The 19,381-nt window shown below is 41.8% G+C and overlaps 1 protein-coding gene across 2 annotated transcripts in view; it reads left to right on the top strand.

The window, feature by feature from the left end:
* Nucleotides 1–19,381, top strand: part of MYOM1 (myomesin 1) — a 148,376-nt gene that overhangs the window by 114,529 nt on the left and 14,466 nt on the right. For both annotated transcript variants that reach the window (XM_053571704.1, XM_053571702.1), the window contains 11 exons: nt 2,234–2,390; nt 3,885–3,991; nt 4,110–4,154; nt 10,198–10,334; nt 11,745–11,889; nt 12,592–12,651; nt 12,943–13,010; nt 15,862–15,975; nt 17,011–17,098; nt 18,046–18,084; nt 18,180–18,285. In XM_053571704.1, the coding sequence (XP_053427679.1) occupies nt 2,234–2,390; nt 3,885–3,991; nt 4,110–4,154; nt 10,198–10,334; nt 11,745–11,889; nt 12,592–12,651; nt 12,943–13,010; nt 15,862–15,975; nt 17,011–17,098; nt 18,046–18,084; nt 18,180–18,285 (1,066 nt within the window). The remainder of the gene's footprint in view (nt 1–2,233; nt 2,391–3,884; nt 3,992–4,109; nt 4,155–10,197; nt 10,335–11,744; nt 11,890–12,591; nt 12,652–12,942; nt 13,011–15,861; nt 15,976–17,010; nt 17,099–18,045; nt 18,085–18,179; nt 18,286–19,381) is intronic.

The raw sequence follows: 19,381 nt of genomic DNA on the forward strand, positions 1-19,381 counted from the left end.
ATTGTTTCCATCATTTCCTTCATTGTTTTCATCATGTATATTCTAAATTCCCTTTCTGTCATTCCTAACATTTCTTTATAGGTGGAATCCTCTATAGTAGCTACCTCTTAGTCCCTTGGAGGAGTTGCTCTGGACTGGTTCTTCATGTTGCCAGGGGTTTTCTGCTGATTCTTCCTCATGAGTGATTTCTTTTATCTATTTCCTTGCCCTAATTTTTCTTTCACTTCCTCTTGCTCTTTAAGTTCCCATGCCTGTGGACTAAGGTTTCAATGAGTCCTTTTGGTATAGGACCAGAAGGATGAGAAGGTTGAAGAGCAAGAAGGGATAAAAGAAAGAAAAAGAAAGAAAGAAAGAAAAGAAAATAGAGAAAGGAGAGTGGATGGGTAAAAAGGAATATTGACAAAAAGAAGAGAGGCACAGAAAGAGGAAGACAGGAGTAGTATAGCTGTACAGTAGGGTACTTTGACCCAACCTTTAAAAAATCCCCAACCTCTGGGGGTACTGGGTTGGGTGGTTCCCTTGAGGTCAGCAGCTCTTTGCTAACCTGATCGGACACAGTACCCCACCTCCACCAAGTAGAGAGGAAGGACAAACATGCTATAAATCAAACCAAAACAAGGAAACAGAAAACTTTACGGGATAAAATTGGGTGAAAAACAAAATAATAGGAGTAGAACCACTAGCAAAAATGAAGTTCTAATTATGGAAAAAGGCAGCAATGGGAAATTGTATTTAAACTAGAAAAATGGAGAAAGAAAAGAAAGAAAAAAAAGAAAAGTAAAAGTCTGTACAGAAAAGGTTGAAATTAAAAAACAAAACAACAACAACAAAATAAACAAACAAACAAACCAAAAACAAAGCAGTATATATGTCTTGTTGAATATTGTCTGGGCAACAGGTGGTCTTCTGAGGTGTTAATTACAATGCTGATACAACTGGAGGCCTCTGCTGATTTCTCAAACCCCACAGGGTGGAGACCCTAAATCTCTCTTCAGCCCTCTTATAAGGCACTTTAAACTTATAAATTTGGCTAAGCAGAAGCTTTCCCAGGAAAGTGTTTGTCACTGAGATCACTGCTGAAGTGGCTATCCACTTATCCAGTGTGCCAAAACCAGTCTCACTCTGCCCCTGAGGGTTAAGGGTATAAGGCGACCCAGTCCCTGCCTTTAGGCTGCTCAGTCACTAGGTTACCAGCTCCCGCCCGATCCTTGCTCTGTGACCCTGAGGGCGGAGCTTGCCGGGGCAGTTCTCTCACAATGGCTCCCTGCGGCCCACAGCTGAACACTATTAATTCCATCTGGCTCAGCGGCTCAGTTTGGGGCCCTAGACAGTGCCCAGAGTTCTCTGCACTCCTGCTCAAGCTCTCCCCAAGGCAGTTCAACTGAGTGCCAAGTCCAACAACACCAAAACAGTTCACAATTAAGGCCTTTCTGGTTTGCAGTCTCACTGCTGCTGTACTTACAGGTGCCGGCGGGATTAGACCGATCGAACACACGCCACCATCTTGCCAGTTTTCCACTGTTTTTGTCCTCCTCTTGGGGTCCAGAAGTCTCTCACTGACTCCCTGTACCCTCAAAGGGATGATTATAGGCAGACCCCACCAGCCAGAGATGCCTGGAGTCTTATCTCCCCAGACTCACAGTGCCCAGTTGCAGGGAAGCTGTTACTCGGCCGCCATCTTGCTCTCCCCTGTTCCCTTGTATTTCTTCATTCTTAAATGACTTTCAGACTTTGAACATGTGAATACAGGCAATTCTTAGCCTCTTTACTTTCTTCTCTTCAATTCTCTTTGGTTTCTATAACTCTTTCTATAAATATTCTTTCCTGATGACTGATTGGCTGTGGCTGTTATTGAAGGAAAGAAAAGTCATGAATTATGGCCTGATAAGAATCATTCAACTTTGCTTTTTCCCAAGGCTGACTTGTTCTGTTATAATCGATCTGCTTCCGTAACTGTACCATCAGTCTCATGGACCAATTTTTCCTCAACCCTGGAAAAACAACACCGTCCATCGTGTTGAAATGTGGCACATTCATTTATTTTCATGTTACAGTGTAAAAGTTGGATTGCGGTACAGGACTGCTGTCCACAGTGAGCAGCTGGGATTTTCCTCCCTGGCCCAGGCTCACTCAGGCCCTGCTTAAAGGCTAAAGTGAAGACTCTCAAGGTAATAAATTATTTGGCTAATTTGTACCACAAAGTATCAGTATCTTTTTTTTCTTGATCTTCTAGGAACCAAAGAAGTTGTTGTAAATGTGGATGATGATGGAGTCATTTCATTGAATTTCGAATGTGATAAGACATCTCCAAAATCCGAATTCATCTGGTCCAAAGATTATGTGTCCACTGAGGGCTCGCCTCGACTAGAAGTGGAAAGCAAAGGCAACAAGTAAGGACTATTTCAATCACAATAATTGTTTCTTTTTCACAAGAGGAGTGCGAGGTAAGCTCTTTGATTTCCACTTAAATTATTTAGAATAAGATGAAGTCACAAATATTTTGTATCTGGTATTGTAATACATCGTAACCAACTTAAACATTGAAAATAATAATCCTTATAAAGTGCTTTTCCCATTATTCCATTTAGCGTTCTTTCTCGTGTCTTATCTTGTGTATGATGTTAGAAAAGTTCGATTGACCTTATAATCAACTTTAAAGATGGTTCTCATTATCTATGACATTTTGAAATCTTAAAGACGAGGAAGTTTATGGAGGGCCAGGAAGAACTTGCTAGTTGGTGATGCAAATTATGGTAAATGAAATGGACTAAGTATAGTCTCTTCTGCTTTTCTCACCATCACTGGGGAGTGATGCAATTGTGCCCTGGAAGGGACTCTGTGTGGGAAGCGTAGGATTCATGAGTTCTAGGCCCGGCTCTCCCAGAAGCTGGCTAGATGACCTCGGGCAGCTATTTTACTTCCATGGACCTCATATTTCTTTTTCTATAAAAGTCAGGAGGGGAAGATTTTATGATCTATCATTTCCTTTTAGCTCCAAAATTTTGAGTTTTCTTTTTACTTTGCTTTATAGCAAAAGCTTTGTAGTAAACACTTACCAAGCTTTATGTTTTCATAGCTTCAACCATTGGGATTGTGTTTGATAAAACAAAGTATTTCTAAGCATGTTTTCCTATTACAAAGAAGCCCAACATATCTCAGAAGTAAAAGAAAGAAATAGCAATTTTGTCATTCCTTGAATGGCAAGGAAATGCTGAATATAATTAAAAGACATTTTTATGTCCCTATTGCTGTAAAGTTCTTGAAGTAAAACACATTTGTCTGAAGGAAAGACAAACTATAGTTTTCCTTCCACATTGTGCACTTAACATTTAAACCTTTGACTGCTTTAGTCACCGGCTACTAATATAACTTGCCAAAGTTAGAGAACAGGATGAACTAGACCACTGAGCCATTTGCTTGTTTATCACGTGCCAGACGAGGTCCTGGGTGCTGGAAACACAGCAGTAAACAAAGCAGACACACCTCTGAAGACACAGGGATTATACAGTGGGGAGGCTACAGATGCTGTGTGACAAGTTCAGAAAAGGGAAGTGGCGGGATGTCCTGGGAGAGGCATCCAGGGTTACCAACGGCAGGTTCTGCCCCAGGGGGGAATTTCAAACTCCCCAGCAAAGCATATCCACTTGTGCTGATATGCAATAGCGTGGGATAGGGGGTTGCAGGTCCACCAGAAGAGGGTCAGAAAAGTCTTCCTAGAGAAAATGACATTTCACCTGAGACACCAAGAATGGGGAGGCTTTAGTTCAGCAAGAGAAGGGTTTGAAATGAATGGAGTGTCAGATGCAAATGCCCAGTGACAGGCTGAAACACAGGTTCACAGGTCCCACACAGCATCATTTCTAAGACAGTATCTCATTCTGAAGGACAAAAATAACCTTCAAAGATCTCGGGACGGATGATGTGGGCATTTACTCCTGTGACGTCACAGACACTGATGGAGTAGCATCAAGCTACTTAATAGATGAAGAAGGTAAGTTTCAAATCAGCTCATTGACAAATCTAATGAGCCTTTCATTTCTCAATTCTTCATTACTAGGTGACTTTGGTTCTAGTAGTTTAAGGTTTGTTTTCTTTTTTTTTCCCTACAGAATTGAAACGTTTACTTGCTCTCAGCCAAGAACACAAGTTCCCAGGTAAGTGTCCACAATACATTTGCAGATTTTAGCAATCTTACTTGAGGAAAGTTTCTGGAATAGAGCAGATGACATGATAGCTCTGATGAGGGTCAAAGAAGAGCCTCATGAGACCATATAATGGAACACACATCGTTAGCACATTCTAGATGTAACCTTCTTTTCCTTGCCATTGTTCTCCAGAAATACCAAGGGTATTTACATAGAAAATATATCCCAAGTGCCATTACATAAAGAAGTGTCGGGCCAGTACATAGGTGTAATATCTAGGTAATTAGGTTCTCCACTTTATGCCTACATGTTTGGAAATCACGATCTATCTTCTGGATATATTCATTGATAGGTCTTTTGGCAAACTAATCTCTTCCTAGTGATGTTGGCCCTTAATAGAAAAATTGTAGCTGTAAATAAAAACAATCTGAAGATAGTACCTACCATTTTAAACTGGAAAATAGGTAAAGATTCCTGGGTAAGAAAAAGAATCCCTCTGAAATGTCTACTCATCCTTCAATAAAGTGCCTTCTACACAAAAGATTAAATTCCACAGTTGACCCCTAAGAGCAGAGAAAGGAGTCTGAAATGGGACTCGGAAGTTTCTACTGGTGTGGAAGAACCTCTTGCCATTAATTCTCATTGGCCAAAGTAGTGAAACATCCAGACAATTATACCCTAGAGTTTAAGTCAGCAAATAGAATGTGATAGCATACACTCCTTACTTTTAAAATCCGGTATTTTAAATAATTTTAAAAACATATTTTTAAATAATTGAAATAATTAAAAAAAATTATAACCCCTTGTAGAAGTTTCAAGTATCCAGAAAACTGTATCCCAAACTGTGGGTGAAACTTTGTTTATTCAAGTATGTGCATTTCTCTAGGAGGAAGATTCTTAGCCTTTTCCTAACTTCTTAATGGAGACTGTGCTTTAAAAACACACGCACTACTCTAGAGCCAACTGCCCACCTTCTCTTACATCTGCAAGGAATGACTTGTTTGATGGGGAGGCGGCTGCTGGTGACTCCTGGCCCCAGCTGTCATGTGTTCAAAGTCAACTTTGCTCAGCAAAGCAGCAGAGTGGAGCGTCCCTGGGGCGCAACTATAGGATGCAGATTTCCAAATTCTAAGGGAGAGTCTGCCACATGGCATTTGGCAAGGGTATTTGCCACAAAACTGGAAAAAGGCATCTCGTGAACAAGGTTTTCAAAGGCAATTCTGAAAAACTGTGTAGAAGGCAGAGGTTTGGCCTGGACTATCTTTGTTCTGTACTTTCAACTCACTCCATAAAGCCGAGCAGCTCCCTCTCATTTCCCTGCGCCTCGGTTTCTTTTCCAGAAGTGGCTGTTGTAATAATTTATAGCACCTGCTATATAGAGATGTTACAGGAGATAATAAATACGGTATTGGTTGATCTGTGAACTCTTCAGGAGAAACATAACATAGATCAAAACAGAGCAGCGATCCTAGAAGCCACTGCTTCGAGCAGAAGTGTGTGTCTCCACGTCACATAGGATAGAGGCCTCATGCACTCTCCAATATTGGGGGACATGGGGACAAACAGTAGTATCCACTAATCTCCTTAGTCCAATGGTAAACGCTGATTGCCTAGTTCAGTGTTTTTCAACCTTTTTTGTCTCACGGCACACTTAAACCTGTTGTTTAACTTCCACAGCACACTTAAATTATGTTGATCAAAAAAAAAAAAGAGTAAGATAAAGAATACATTTATGGTGCTTTGACCTTTTTTCAAAAGCAATTTAACTAATGATCTTTAAATTTTTTCACAGCACACTTGAGATCCTCTCACAGCACACCAGGATGCTGTGGTGCACCTGTTGAAAATCACTGGTCTAGGCAATAACTGGTCCAAACAACATTTACTCAGGATGGAGATAAGAGAGGGTGGATGTTACTGTCGGGCTCAAGCCACCTGGGCCTCCCTGGGGTTCAGTGATGACTTGGACTTGGAGATAGAGTGAATTAACGTCAAGGACATTGCCTGGTGTTGTTGTCATTTTTGTTGAGATATTTTACTTAGCATAAGCCTAAGTACTCTGTTGGTGCTAGGAGAGAAGGTAGCGCAAACTCAAGTGTCCTTTCATTAGAGTGTTTCGGTAGGCGCAGGCCAAGCATGTGTCTGAAACAACTCTGACACGCAAGTGTGTGATCTCCCAGCACAAGGAAGCTTATGGTAGCTCTGGTACTTCTCTTTCACTTACCACTAGCACACCAGTGAGGTCATCACATGAATATTTTCAGAGATCTGATGACGGGGTTAAAGCAGCATACCTGATTTCTTAGTTCATATCCGCTTCCTCTTAGTATACGTTGGCATGTTAGTACAGTCATTTTATAGAGATCTTTGTAAAGTTTGAAGTGGTCTCATTTCTTACAGAATTAATAAAGAGTATAGTATTCCTGGCCAAGCAAGGTAATTCACGCCTATAATCCTGGGAGGCTGAGGTGGGTAGATTGCTTAAGCTCAGGAGTTCAAGACTAGCCTGAGCAAGAGTGAGAACCCATCTCTACAAAAAACAGAAAAACTAGCCAGGAATGGTAGGATGCACCTGTGGTCCCAGCTACTCAGGAGGCTGATGCAGGAGGATTGTTTGAGCCTGTGAGTTTGAGGTTGTAGAGAGTTATGATGATACCACTGCATTCTAGCCAAAAAATAAATAAATAAATAAATAAATAAATAAATAAATAAATAAATAAATAAAAGGGAGGAGGAGGAGAAAGAGGGGAGGAGGAAGAAGAGGAGGGCTCAGCGCCTGCAGCTCAGCAGCTAGGGTGCCAGCCACATACACCAGGGCTGGCGGGTTCAAACCCGGCCGGGGCTGGCTAAAACAACAATGAGAGCTACAACAAAAAAACAGTCAGGCGTTGTGGCGGGCACCTGTAGTCCCAGCTACTTGGGAGGCTGAGGCAAGAGAATCGCTTAAGCCCAGGAGTTGGAGGTTGCTGTGAGCTGTGATAGCACAGCACTCTCCCAAGGGCAACATAGTGAGACTGTGTCTCAAAAAGAAGGAGGAAGAGGAGAAGAAGTGGGAGAAGAAGAAAAGACTGGGATATTACTTTACCCTTTGGCACAGTAAATTCTCCTGCATTAAGCTATTTTCAAAAATATTTTGAAAACCACTGAACATATGCCTTAAACCTGCAAATAACCTATTTTGCTGGAGCAAATGAACTGCTAGAGGAAAGTGCTTAAGGAAATTTAGATCTGAGAAAAATAAAAAAGGAAAATGTATACAGCTAAAAATAGAAAATAACTGAATCTGCCTTGCCAGTATGGATACCAAGTTACAATGTGGAAAGGTAGCTTATTTGAATATATATCTGTCTGCCAAGGATTTAAGGTATTTTTGTAGGGAGAAGGAAGGGTGTACTTTGGTATAGTCCGTACCCTTCATACCGACCTTCATCTGTAGACACCTGTCATCCCACTTGTACACGTACACTGCGTAGGTACAGATATACAGAGGACGGGCACATAAATATGCCTTCGGCAGTGTGTTCTCTTAGTTGTCAACTAAAATTGGTGATTGTAGGATGTTGCTGAAGCAACTGGAGGAGGAAAGAGATACTAAAATACCAGTAGCCAGCACTTACGGACCACTTATAATAAGCCAGACTCTTTATAGGGTATTTATATCATTTGACCTCCACCACCACCTTAAAAAGGTCAGTGCTAGGATGACTTGACACAGCTGCCTAACCTAGGTCTGCCCCAGGGCCTGTTTCCCTACCCAGAGCGTGGGCTGTCCCCCTGCATGCACCTGCTGTGCCCTCTGTGCCAATTCACCACGAGCAGTGCTCCCCACACGATGTTCTTATGACTCAGGGAGAACAGTGAACTTTATGGGAGCTGGAGGCTTCCCGCAGGGCCCACCCTGTCCCCTCCATCACCTCTCTGGGCCTCGCAGGTACCCACCTCATTCATATATGAAGTGCCCCACAATGGAGTCTCCAGACATTTCTAGAAGAGATGGCACTTCCCACTGTCCTCAAGGCTTACTTGTAGCAAGCATGAGGGTCTTGTGAGGAGAAAGCTTAGCCTCTGGCCTCACCACCCTGGGTCCTGTCCATTCTCTGCTTCACTCAGACATGGTGCCCACACTGGCAAACCACCAGTGTCCTGCAGAGTGGACAGCAGGACCAGAGGGAAGAGGAGCAAAGGGAATAGCCCTGGTCTCCATCTACCACCTGGATACGATTCTGCTCTCTCCTCTTGATCTGCAGTAAAATGAGGGAGAAGGAAGACTGACCTGGGAGAGCACTGGTCATTACCCATAGTGTCATAATGTGTTTCCTTAACCCATTCACCCTTCTTCATAGCACAACCGTGTTAGCAGGGGAGAACACACAGCTTAAATAGGAGGTAACTGGTCAAGGTCACGGTGTGACCCCAAAACCCATCTTCTTCCACTGTGGCACCCTCAGCAGATGATGTCTGGCCTCCTCTCAGGCCTGAATTGGAAAGAATCTTCCACTGAATTTTATAGTATAAATGGAATCATGCAAAGGAAAGCATACCTCGAAGCTTGAAAAGGGTCATTTTAGCATAAACATAAAGAAACATTAGTGTACATTTGAGACGAGTTTAGGAATGTTGTAATTTAAGACATAGTACATGCTAAAATTTGACTAAATGTGAAAACAAAGAGTGAAAATAAAGAGTGATGGTTTCTCAGCAAGGAAGCTAAGAACCATGAACTGTGAGAAACAGCCAGGCTTTTCCACAAAGTACGCCCTGGAGCCCCATCTGATTTAAAGCTTCAGTTGGGGGAGCCTTTCTAGAGAGGATTTTCAAGTTACAAGAAATTTAAAAGGTGGTTTTGAGAGATGTCAGCAACCGGAGATCTAAATGGCTTAGGCCTGTGGTCCCCAACCACCAGGCTGTTGACCAATACCAGGCTGCAGCCCATTAGGGAACTAGGCTGCACACTTCACTACCCGAGCACGGCTTCCCGGGCCATTTCCCTTCCCCAAGCCCCACCCATGCTCTGGGAAAACTGCCTTCAATGAAACTGGTCTCTGGTGCCAAAATGTTCAGGTCAGTGGCCTGTTAGGAACTTGGCCGCACAGCAGGCAGTGAGCCAGGGCCAGTCAGTGAAGCTTTATCTGTATTTACAGCCGCTGCCCACATTACTGAGGTCCACTTCCCACCCCATCCCCTTTGTCCTGCCCCCATCCCTGTTCATGGAAAAATTGTCTTCTGGGAAACCAATCCCTGGTTCCAAAAAGGTTGGGGACTGCTAGCTTAAGAGACACAGGTGTACATCAGTGATTCCACGAGAAGAAAACAATGCCGTATCTCCTAGGGACTCATTCATTTACTTCTGAGAATTTTTGCTTGGCCTTAGAACTAAAATGAACTGATGGGTCATTGGGATGGAAAAGGTTTACATGACCAGCTAGTTCATCTTGTATATATAGTCACCATTAATTCTTTTTAAAGATTCATTTTAAAAAACATTTGAAAGAGCCCTCAACGTGAGTTAAATTGTTTGAAAAAGTCAAATGTAACTCCTTTATAAATATTTTCAAGTAATTAAGATATCGAATCCTTAGATGTTGGAGCTGGGAAATGTCTTGGCTAGTTACAGCATTTAGTTTAATTCTACTCATTTACAGACCAGTCAGGCGAAGTGCAGCAATGTGAGGTCCGTTTGTTAGTAGCTGAGCTTGGACTGGACTCGAGCTCTCTTGGGGCCAGCCCAAAACATTTCATCCCACTTTTGCTCCTAAAGAAACCTAATGAAAGTCACAGTAGAGGGTCGTAGATGTTGACTAGAAGTTCCCCTGGAGGTAAGTAATCCTCCTCATTTTTACAGATGAGACAAGTATGATTCAGAAAAGGGGAGTAAATTGCCCAAAGGATCAGAATCCAGGGCTTCCGTCCTTCATCTGAGGCTTTCCCTACAACACTCTTATGCTTCTGGGCTTCCCAAGAAGGTTTCGTTGTCATCTCCATTGCCTAGAAAATCCATCTCAATGTAATTGGCTACCGATATAATTACTATGTTTCTTTTTACTTTTCATAGTTGTCCCAATTAAATCACAGTTGGCAGTTGAAATTCTGGAGAAAGGGCAGGTCCGGTTTTGGATGCAGGCTGAGAAGCTGTCAGGCAACGCCAAGGTCAACTACATATTTAATGAAAGGGAAATTTTTGAAGGGCCGGTAGGTTTTCCACTTTTTTAGATTTTTAAAAAATATCATTGTAGAATAGACTAAGAAAGTCTATTAGGCTACAGGTAAGTTGGGGTGGGGAGTTTAAATCACTATCACAAGTAAAAAAAAAAAAATGTAAAACAAAATACAGATCGACTATATGGTATTATCCATGCTAGGACACTTTTGAGAATGGAAAGGGCTCAGAAAAATGTAGTATTTTATTGATTTTCTGGCTAACAATGCATTTTTATTGTTAAAAATTAAACTTTAAAGACTCAGAAAGGACAGGGCCTGCACAGTGGCTTACCCCTGTAATCATAGCACTCTGAAAGGCCAACATGGGAGGGTTACTTGAGGCCAAGAGTTTGAGTATCATGGGCCAGGTGCAGTGGCTCACCCCTATAATCCTAGCATTCTCGGAGGCCAAGATGGGTAGATTGCTGGAGTAAGAGTGAGACCCCATCTCTAAAAACTAGCTGGGTGTTGTGGTAGGCACCTGTAATTCCAGCTACTTAGGAGGCTAAGACAAGAGGATCATTTGAGCCCAGGAGTTGGAGGTTACTGTTAGCTATGATGCCACGGCACTCCCCGGAGGGCAATATAGTGAGACTCTGGCTCAGAAAAAAAAAAAAGAGTTCGAGTATAGCCTGGGCAACATAGCAAGATGCCATCTCTACAAAAAATTAAAAAATTAGCTAGGCGTGATGGCACATGGCTAGAGTTACAAGTACTTGGGAGGCTGAGGCAGGAGTATCACTTGAGCCCAGGAGTTTGAGGTTGTAGTGAGCTATGATTGGACCACTGCACTCCAGCCTGGGCAACAGAGTGACCCTGTCTCAAGAAAAAGTAATCTAGAAGGTAAAATGAAAATCTATAATCAGTTTTTTGACATCTTAAGACTTGGGGCAAGAAAATTTTGTTTAGGGGCTGTGCCTGTGGCTCTGTGAGTAGGGCGCCGGACCCATATACCGAGGGTGGTGGGTTCAAACCCGGCCGCAGCCAAACTGCAACAAAAAAATAGCCGGGTGTTGTGGCGGGCGCCTGTAGTCCCAGCTACTCGGGAGGCTGAGGCAGGAGAATCGCCTGGGCCCTGGAGTTGGGGGCCGTGTGACGCCATAGCACTCTACCGAGGGCAATAAGGTGAGACTCTGTCTCTACAAAAAAAAAAAGAAAATTTTGTTTAGATTTCAGAAACTAAATTTCAGACATTTTAGTAATCAAGTCTGATCCAGGTCATATATGCCACATAATATTTCCCTTTTCCTGGATACAAGTTGTTAAAGAACTTGCTCAGCTCTCAAGAAAATTTATTAAAATTATGATTCTTTGGGGGTTATTTTTATTTCATCAGGTGTATTGTCATCAAAGTAAAATATGGACCTCACTGATTTCTGTCTTTCCCTTTTCACATGGAAGAAATACAAAATGCATATTGACCGAAACACTGGCATAATTGAAATGTTCATGGAAAAACTGCAGGACGAAGACGAGGGCACCTACACTTTCCAGCTTCACGATGGAAAAGCGACCAACCATTCGACTCTCGTTCTCCTTGGAGATGGTGAGAACCCTGGAATACTGACTGGAGGACCTTGACATTCCTTCAGTCTAAACATCCCACAACACAAAAGTAGTCACGTGAAAGAGTAGGGATTCTTTCTGAAATGAATTCCAGGGTTCAAAATCTAACTTTTAGTCAACACATCACAGAGTATTTCATTTCACAAATATAAAAGTTCATTTAAAAGAATATTGAATTTATTCCTATCCCCCAAGATTATAATTAGACTCATCTATAAGCAAATATTTTATTACTACATTCTCCAGTGAGGGACGTCGCGATACAACCAACTCTGTGAATGTGTCTAGGAAACAAACTTACTTGACTTACATTGAGGAGGCAAATACGCCAAAGTAGGACCTGCCAAATCTATTAATCATACATTATAACGCGATTGTAGTCAATCTACATAAAGACTACCAAGATTTCAAATATAGCATTTAACAAAGCAATGGAAAGGCTGGCCAGCTGCTTATATTTACAACATCCAATACCGTTTCTCTATTTCCTAGACTTATAACCTTGGACAAATTACTTAACCTTTCTAATCCTATTTCTTCACCTATAAACGTGAAAAACAAGTAGAGCTGTCACAATGTCTGAGTGTTACGATAATGAATATAAATAATTTAGCACAGTGGGGAGCAGGTGCATTTATACTGCTCAACTCAATTTCGTACCACCTTGTTTTTCAATTTCTAGTTTACAAAAAGCTCCAGAAAGAAGCTGAATTCCAGCGCCAAGAATGGATCAGAAAACAAGGTAAAAATAGGCAGAGGAAAAAGAGAAAATTCTCTATTTTTTAAACAAAGTATTTCAAGTTTATTTCCGCAAACAAATTAAAATGAATATTATGCTAATAATTCCTAGTAAATAAAATAATTGAAAATTATATTTATTATTCAATATGCAGATGTTTAAAATATTTAAAAACCAAGTCTAGAAATTTTAGATTTTTACTTCAAACATAAATCACCTTGGGATTTAAGAATAAGCTTTGGTTTTGCATTTGAGACTCACGGAGTAATTGCTGATGCCATTAAAATATTACAGGTCCACATTTTGCTGAGTATTTGAGTTGGGAAGTGACTGGTGACTGTAACGTACTTTTGAAATGCAAGGTAAGAAGTAGATAAATTTTTAACAGTGATTCAAGTGAAATAAAGATAAATAGAATATGGAGAAGAGGAGGAACAATTTTTTGACCCCTGCGTGTGAACCCAAATAATACAGAGCACCTCCTATTGAAGGTGTTACCATAACCATTTGTTGGTTAGAAACATTTAAAACAAAGTGACAGGGTGGCGCCTGTGGCTCAAGGAGTAGGGCGCCAGTCCTGTATGTCGGAGGTGGCGGGTTCAAACCCAGCCCCGGCTAAAAACCACACAAAAAAATAAATAAATAAAAATAAATAAAACAAAGTGACATAAAGAGTTAAGAAGGCAACTACTCATGACCTAGTTAATAAAAGACACCAATTCTTAATTAGTAGCCTCAGAAGGTTCTCACATTGTTTTTGTTCTAGGCCAATTCACGCTGGAAGTGGTAGACCTATTCCAGAATCAGGACATTCACGATGTTTTTATTAAACCCCATTATCCAAACTCTGAGACTGACAGGGCTACCTCTGTGTTTCCCAGCTGTTCTGAGCCACTCTACTGCCTTGAGGGTAGAGGTTTGGTCAAGAGCTGGCAAAATTCACAACTGATTGTCTTTATTAGGCCTTTGGAAAGATTTTGGGGAAAAAAATTTGACATCACGTGCTGAACTCTTTGTACCTCAGCATGTGGTGTTTAGCTGAGCTTGGGGGAGGAGCCATCAGGTAAGATTGGAACTCCCAGGTCGTGCTAGCCAGGTCACTCAAATGCCTCTGCATGGGTGTAGTGTTTGGTGTGGATTTGCCAGTTGTCATTTTAAAAAGCCAGAACCCAAGTGCCCCAGTCTCTGCGAGCTCTGATACATTCAAAGAAACAGCAGTCTATCAGAAATATGTATTAGAAAAACCAATTCTACATTTCAGACACTCAGGAAATAGCAAAGTTGCTGAGAAAACTCTTCCACAGGCATCAGCTGAAACCCTCCCTTTCTCTGTCATCCGGTGGCCCACTGCCACGCTGCCCCCCACTCACGTTCTCACCCACAAGGTCCCTCCCATCCTCCGTCCCTGTCCCACAAGCCCACAAGTCCCTCCTCCTCCTGTGCAAGCTGTGACTCTCTGGGAGGTAAGTTCTGCTATCCTCGGCTCCTGGCTTTCTCAGGAGAATCAGTTCCTCACCCAGATTCTGAGCAATCAGGGGGAGCCCAGAAAAAGTTGCGGATATTCACGCATATGGGCTTATGCTGCTGCAATGCCCAAAACAGCCTTCTCCTTCCAGCTTCTCTGATGATCCTTGCTCAGGCCCCACTCAGTCACCTCTCTAAGGCCTCGCCCTTCTCAGCCCAGGTAGAATGAAACTTCCTCTGTCCTCTCATGGCTTTTTGTTCCATTATGGTAGCAGTTTACATGCCACCTTATAGTTCATGGACCATGTGCTGCTAAACATCCAGCCGCACAAGACTGACCCGGACCCCCCTCGGCACTAGTGCTCTCCGGAATATAGGGGGACCCCCTCGCTTTCCTGAGAGGCAGCGCTGGGCATTGCTCTCCTGCAGGAGTCCACGTGTGGAGCTGCTCCCCTGGCCACTTCAGATGAAAGGAAATTCAGGTGCAAGAAGACAAGCTCCACGTCAGGCGGGTGTGGGAGACAGTGTCCTGGCTTCCACAAAACTCTCGTGTCCAAGGATCCAACTTCCTTGGCAGAGCTGCCAGGATCCCCATAAGGGACGGGGCCAAATGACAAGAGATGTACTAAGCAAAGCCCGAAGCTATGGAGTCCATTTCTAGTCCCTCCCAGTCCAGATGCAGCTTTCTAACTGGGCCAATGTCACCTAGTAACGCAGTTTCCATAATTCAAGGCAACCAGTTTGCAGGGTCATAAAGAATGATGGTGTGTGCTGGTTTCATGACAGCTACCAGTGCTGGTTCCTATGATCATTTATTAGCTGAAATTTTTTTCACATTTTAAAATGTACATATTCTTGTTTCTAATAAGACTTAACATTTTCTTTGTCTGTTGGTTTTAGAGTTGTATTTCCTCTTTGGGCAATTGTATATACATTTCACCAATGATTCCGCGTACTCTTTGAAATTATTTTCTTGATTTATATGATGTCTTTATTGTTTTATACAATTTGAATTATATGAGAATACATACACATATTACCTTTTGTAAAAAACTCAAACATTATAAAGTTCAAAATCCTTTTACTCATATGGTTGTTTAGTCCATTTGAAATTTATGATATGTACAGATCTGGATCTAAATGAGTCTCCTCAAAATTGCTAAGCAACTAATTTATTAAAATATACCTCTCGGGTGGTGCCTGTGGCTCAAAGGAGTAGGGCGCCGGCCTCACATGCCAGAGGTGGCGGGTTCAAACCCAGCCCCAGCCAAAAACTGCAAAAAAGAAAAAACCTCCCCAACATATGACAGCAATGTTTCATTTTTCTTTTATTTAATGATTAGCTATAGATTGGGGCTTACCCATTCTGTTTCTTTAGTAAAGCCATGTGCTTTTGTGATACAGCCTGTATTTTAATCTACTGAGATTTCTACTCCTTGGTTTTGAGATTTTTATTTTAAGGGTGTATATTAACATGCATGTATCCTCTCTTTTCTTTTCTACCAAATGATTTATTTTATTGCTGGAAGTAGAGATGCTATTGATGTAGGGTTATTCATTGGTATTCACTCTATTCTAAACTCTTCTCCATTAAAATAGCTTTTGATCGATTCCCTGAGAAATCTGTGTCTTCTGACTCCACGTTCACTGCTTTTTCTTCTGTACCTTGCTGCATTTAGAACTATTTAGTTTCATAAGAGCAAAATGTCACTGTTTCAAAAAGGGGTAATTGTGATTTTTTTTTTCTAGGTGGCTAATATTAACAAGGAGACTCACATTGTGTGGTACAAAGATGAGAGGGAGATATCGGTGGACGAGAAGCACGACTTTAAGGATGGCATATGCACCCTGCTTATAACAGAGGTGGGTGATTACAAATGTGAAATATAGCGGATTGGTGGGATTGCATCTGCAGTGCATCTTACAAGGGTGTATGTGAATCCTAGTAAATGTGGAATGTAAAGGGTTTAGCAAAATAACTAAGAAAATGCCAGGAAGGCTATGTTAACCAGTGTGATGAAAATGTGTCAAACGGTCTATGAACCAAGTGTAAGGTGCCCCATGATCATACTAATGTACACAGCTATGATTTAATAAAAAAAAAAAAAAAATTGAAAACGTGTTTCTCCTTGCCAAGTCCTGGCCAACTGTAATTCTCAAGACCTAATACCCCTAGATAAAGAGCCCACGTAGAGACTCCCCACTTGGTCTTTCCCCTTGCCAGAAGCTCTGGTGTTTTTTACCTCTTCTGTATTTCTAATAAAATCCTATCTTACCACTGGGAAAAAAAAATGTGAAATGTATTAGCTCTGTATCCTACCTCCTTCCCCCAGACTAGAGTCTATATTCCTTTCATGCCCAAGGAATTTCTAATAGTGTAACTCCTAACTGCTATAGGAGCACAAAAGCTTCTTTTACCTTGGGACATACAAGGATTTGTCAGATTTCCAACCAGTATCAGCTGGATGATACTGAGCTACTTTTTTTTTTCATATATGAGCTGTTAAGTGGATTTTTCTTTCTTTGTACTTAAGTCTCATGATAACTTGTTCCCTAAAAGTACAGAGACAGTCAGACACAGTCTTCAAGTAGAGATTTTCATCTACTTGTTGTCAAAAAGAGCACAACTTTCAAACATTATTTTTAATAAATGAAGGCAGAGTAAAACGTAAGGACTTTAAGCCTCAAATCAGCCTGACTGTAGCATCAGTTTAGTCAGGATGCTAGCTGGTCACGTTATGATGGACACCATCACTGAACCATTCATCACCTGCGTGGCTGGATGTGCGCTCACTGTGTGTTTTGATGGCAGTTGCATAAATCAAGAGCCTTAAAACTGCGGACACCATACCCTGGGGCTATGATAAGCCACAGTGTGGCATATTCATTCTCCCTTAGTTTTCCAAGAAAGATGCTGGGATTTATGAAGTTATCCTGAAAGATGACCGAGGAAAAGATAAGAGCAGACTGAAGCTTGTGGATGAAGGTTAGTCCACCCCTGTCCTGTGTGTTCTCTGCATAGTTCCCCAGAATTATAATCAAGACTGGGCTGACGACTGAAGTCGTGCTGATTTTTTATCCTTTTTTTGTCCAGTTTAATTGAAACGCCAGCAGAGTGAACTTTCATTTTATTCAAATATACTTCACTCTTAGCGTTTGTAGAAGGCAGAAACATACTTTTGATCTCCAAGAGTTTATAGGCCACAGCCCATGAGGGGTCTGTTTTTTAAATCCTCATTTTTGTTTCAACGCTATAAAAATCTTCCAGGATCAAAAATTTTTTTGAGAAGCATGACCAAAAAAAATCCACTCTGGAAGGTAGCAAGAAACATTTATATAGAAAATTTGAAGCCTCACAGTTATTAGAAAAGCAAGAAAGAGATTTCCATTTTTCAGAAATTCAGAGATTAAGGACAAATATATCATGATGGTGAAACCATGTCACCCCGAACTTCAAATCTTTCATAGGACTTCTGACAGCAGAAGTCTGACTGATTTTACCTTCCTGCTCTTGGTAGAGCAGGGCTAAATGTATTGATTGGTAAAAAGCATTAAGGCTAAGAAAGACCAGGGGGCCTAGATGGTTCATTCATTACGAATTGCTGATGCAGGTGAGCTAAACACCCTCTGATGTAAACCAAGGCTTCCTAGGACTTAAGAAAGAGAATTCTAAAGCCAAGAACCTTCCTGGAAATCTCACTGTGGCCCTTTCTCTAGAATGTAAAATATGGCAACAGTTATAAAGAATTAAAGGGAAAAAATATCAAAATAAGCCAGGATCTTCAAAAACCTGATAAAAAATTAAATTATTTCCTCAAAGAGCCCTTGTCCAATTTCCTTCACTGGACAGGGAATTTTTGAGAACTATTTGAGATTGGACTTTACATTGCGCATATTTATGCTAAAGATTTGGCTCTCAACCTCTATCCGTAGCCTTCAAAGACCTGATAACAGAAATATGCAAAAAAATAGGTAAGTTAAAAATTTTATACCACAATATTATTGTTATTATTCCCCTGCCGGGATGGGCTGACAAGTGCATAAAATATGCTGTTTTCTTCTCTCAGCTCTGTCTGCTACAGACCTGAAGATCCAGAGCACAGCTGAGGGCATCCGGCTGTACTCTTTCGTGACTTACTACCTGGATGATTTGAAAGTGAACTGGTCCCACAAGTAAGTAGATGCGAACCTGTTTGCTGTGGGGTGGGGGGAGTGAGACTTGGGTAAGGAGTCCTATTAATTCTCAAGTCTGACAGTCATGAGCACAGCACAGAAACACCAGAGCATTCCCTTGCTGCAGGCTAGCTCTCTCCCTCACTGGGTGAGGCCAGTAATGGCTATAGTAAATCTTTCTTTGTGATCTAAGAAGTATCATAATTAACTGATATCTCGATAATGTAAATCTCCAACTCCAGACCGTCATGCTTGGGCTTTCTCTGCTTTGCCAGGTGCCCAGAGCCACATTCTCAGCCTTCTCTTTCTATATGCAGTTGACACAGCCTATGCTCTGGTATAAACATGCCGCGTGCACCAGAATTCACACCATGTGAATTAATGGCCCATTTACCAAAGAAGCCTGGTCCAGAGGAGTGCCCAAGGCTATTGTCGTTGCCATTGGCATAGTTGGGCATTAACATGTTTCTTGTCTGTCCCCAGAAGGCTTTAGAGATCTCAAGATGATTTTGAGGAACATGTATTTGAACTGGATTGAACCTGAAGATCTTTTTTTTTTTTTTTTTGAGACAGAGTCTCACTATGTCACCCTGGGTAGAGTACTGTGGCATCATAGCTCACAGCAATCTCAAACTCCTGGGCTTGTGCAAGTCTCTTGCCTCAACCTCCTGAGTAACTGGGACTACAGGTGCCCACCACCCCGCCCAGCTAGTGTTTTTATTTTTTGGCGGCAGCAGGGTCTTGGTCTTGCTCAAGCTGGTCTCTAAACTCCTGAGCTCAGGCAATCCACTGCCTCGGCCTCCTAGAGTGCTAGGATTACGGGTGTGAGCCACTGCCTCCCATCTGAAGATCCGTTCTAATTCCAGGCTACCTTTGTGGAGTTATACAGGGATTATATTCAAGTTCACCTGTGGGATTCCATGATCTGAGATAGGAACCCTCCCATATGCACAGCTCACCAGGGTCCTTAACCTCTGTGCTTCCTTGGAAGATTCTGAGCTGAAAGAGAGCAGAGGCCTGGCACAGATAATCAGATGGTGGGGTTTAGGACACTTGTTTCAAACTATCACATGTTCCTAAAAGCCCCTTTGAGGAG

Source organism: Nycticebus coucang, chromosome 19 (genome assembly GCF_027406575.1).
Source record: "Nycticebus coucang isolate mNycCou1 chromosome 19, mNycCou1.pri, whole genome shotgun sequence".
Classification (NCBI taxonomy): Eukaryota; Metazoa; Chordata; class Mammalia; order Primates; family Lorisidae; genus Nycticebus; species Nycticebus coucang.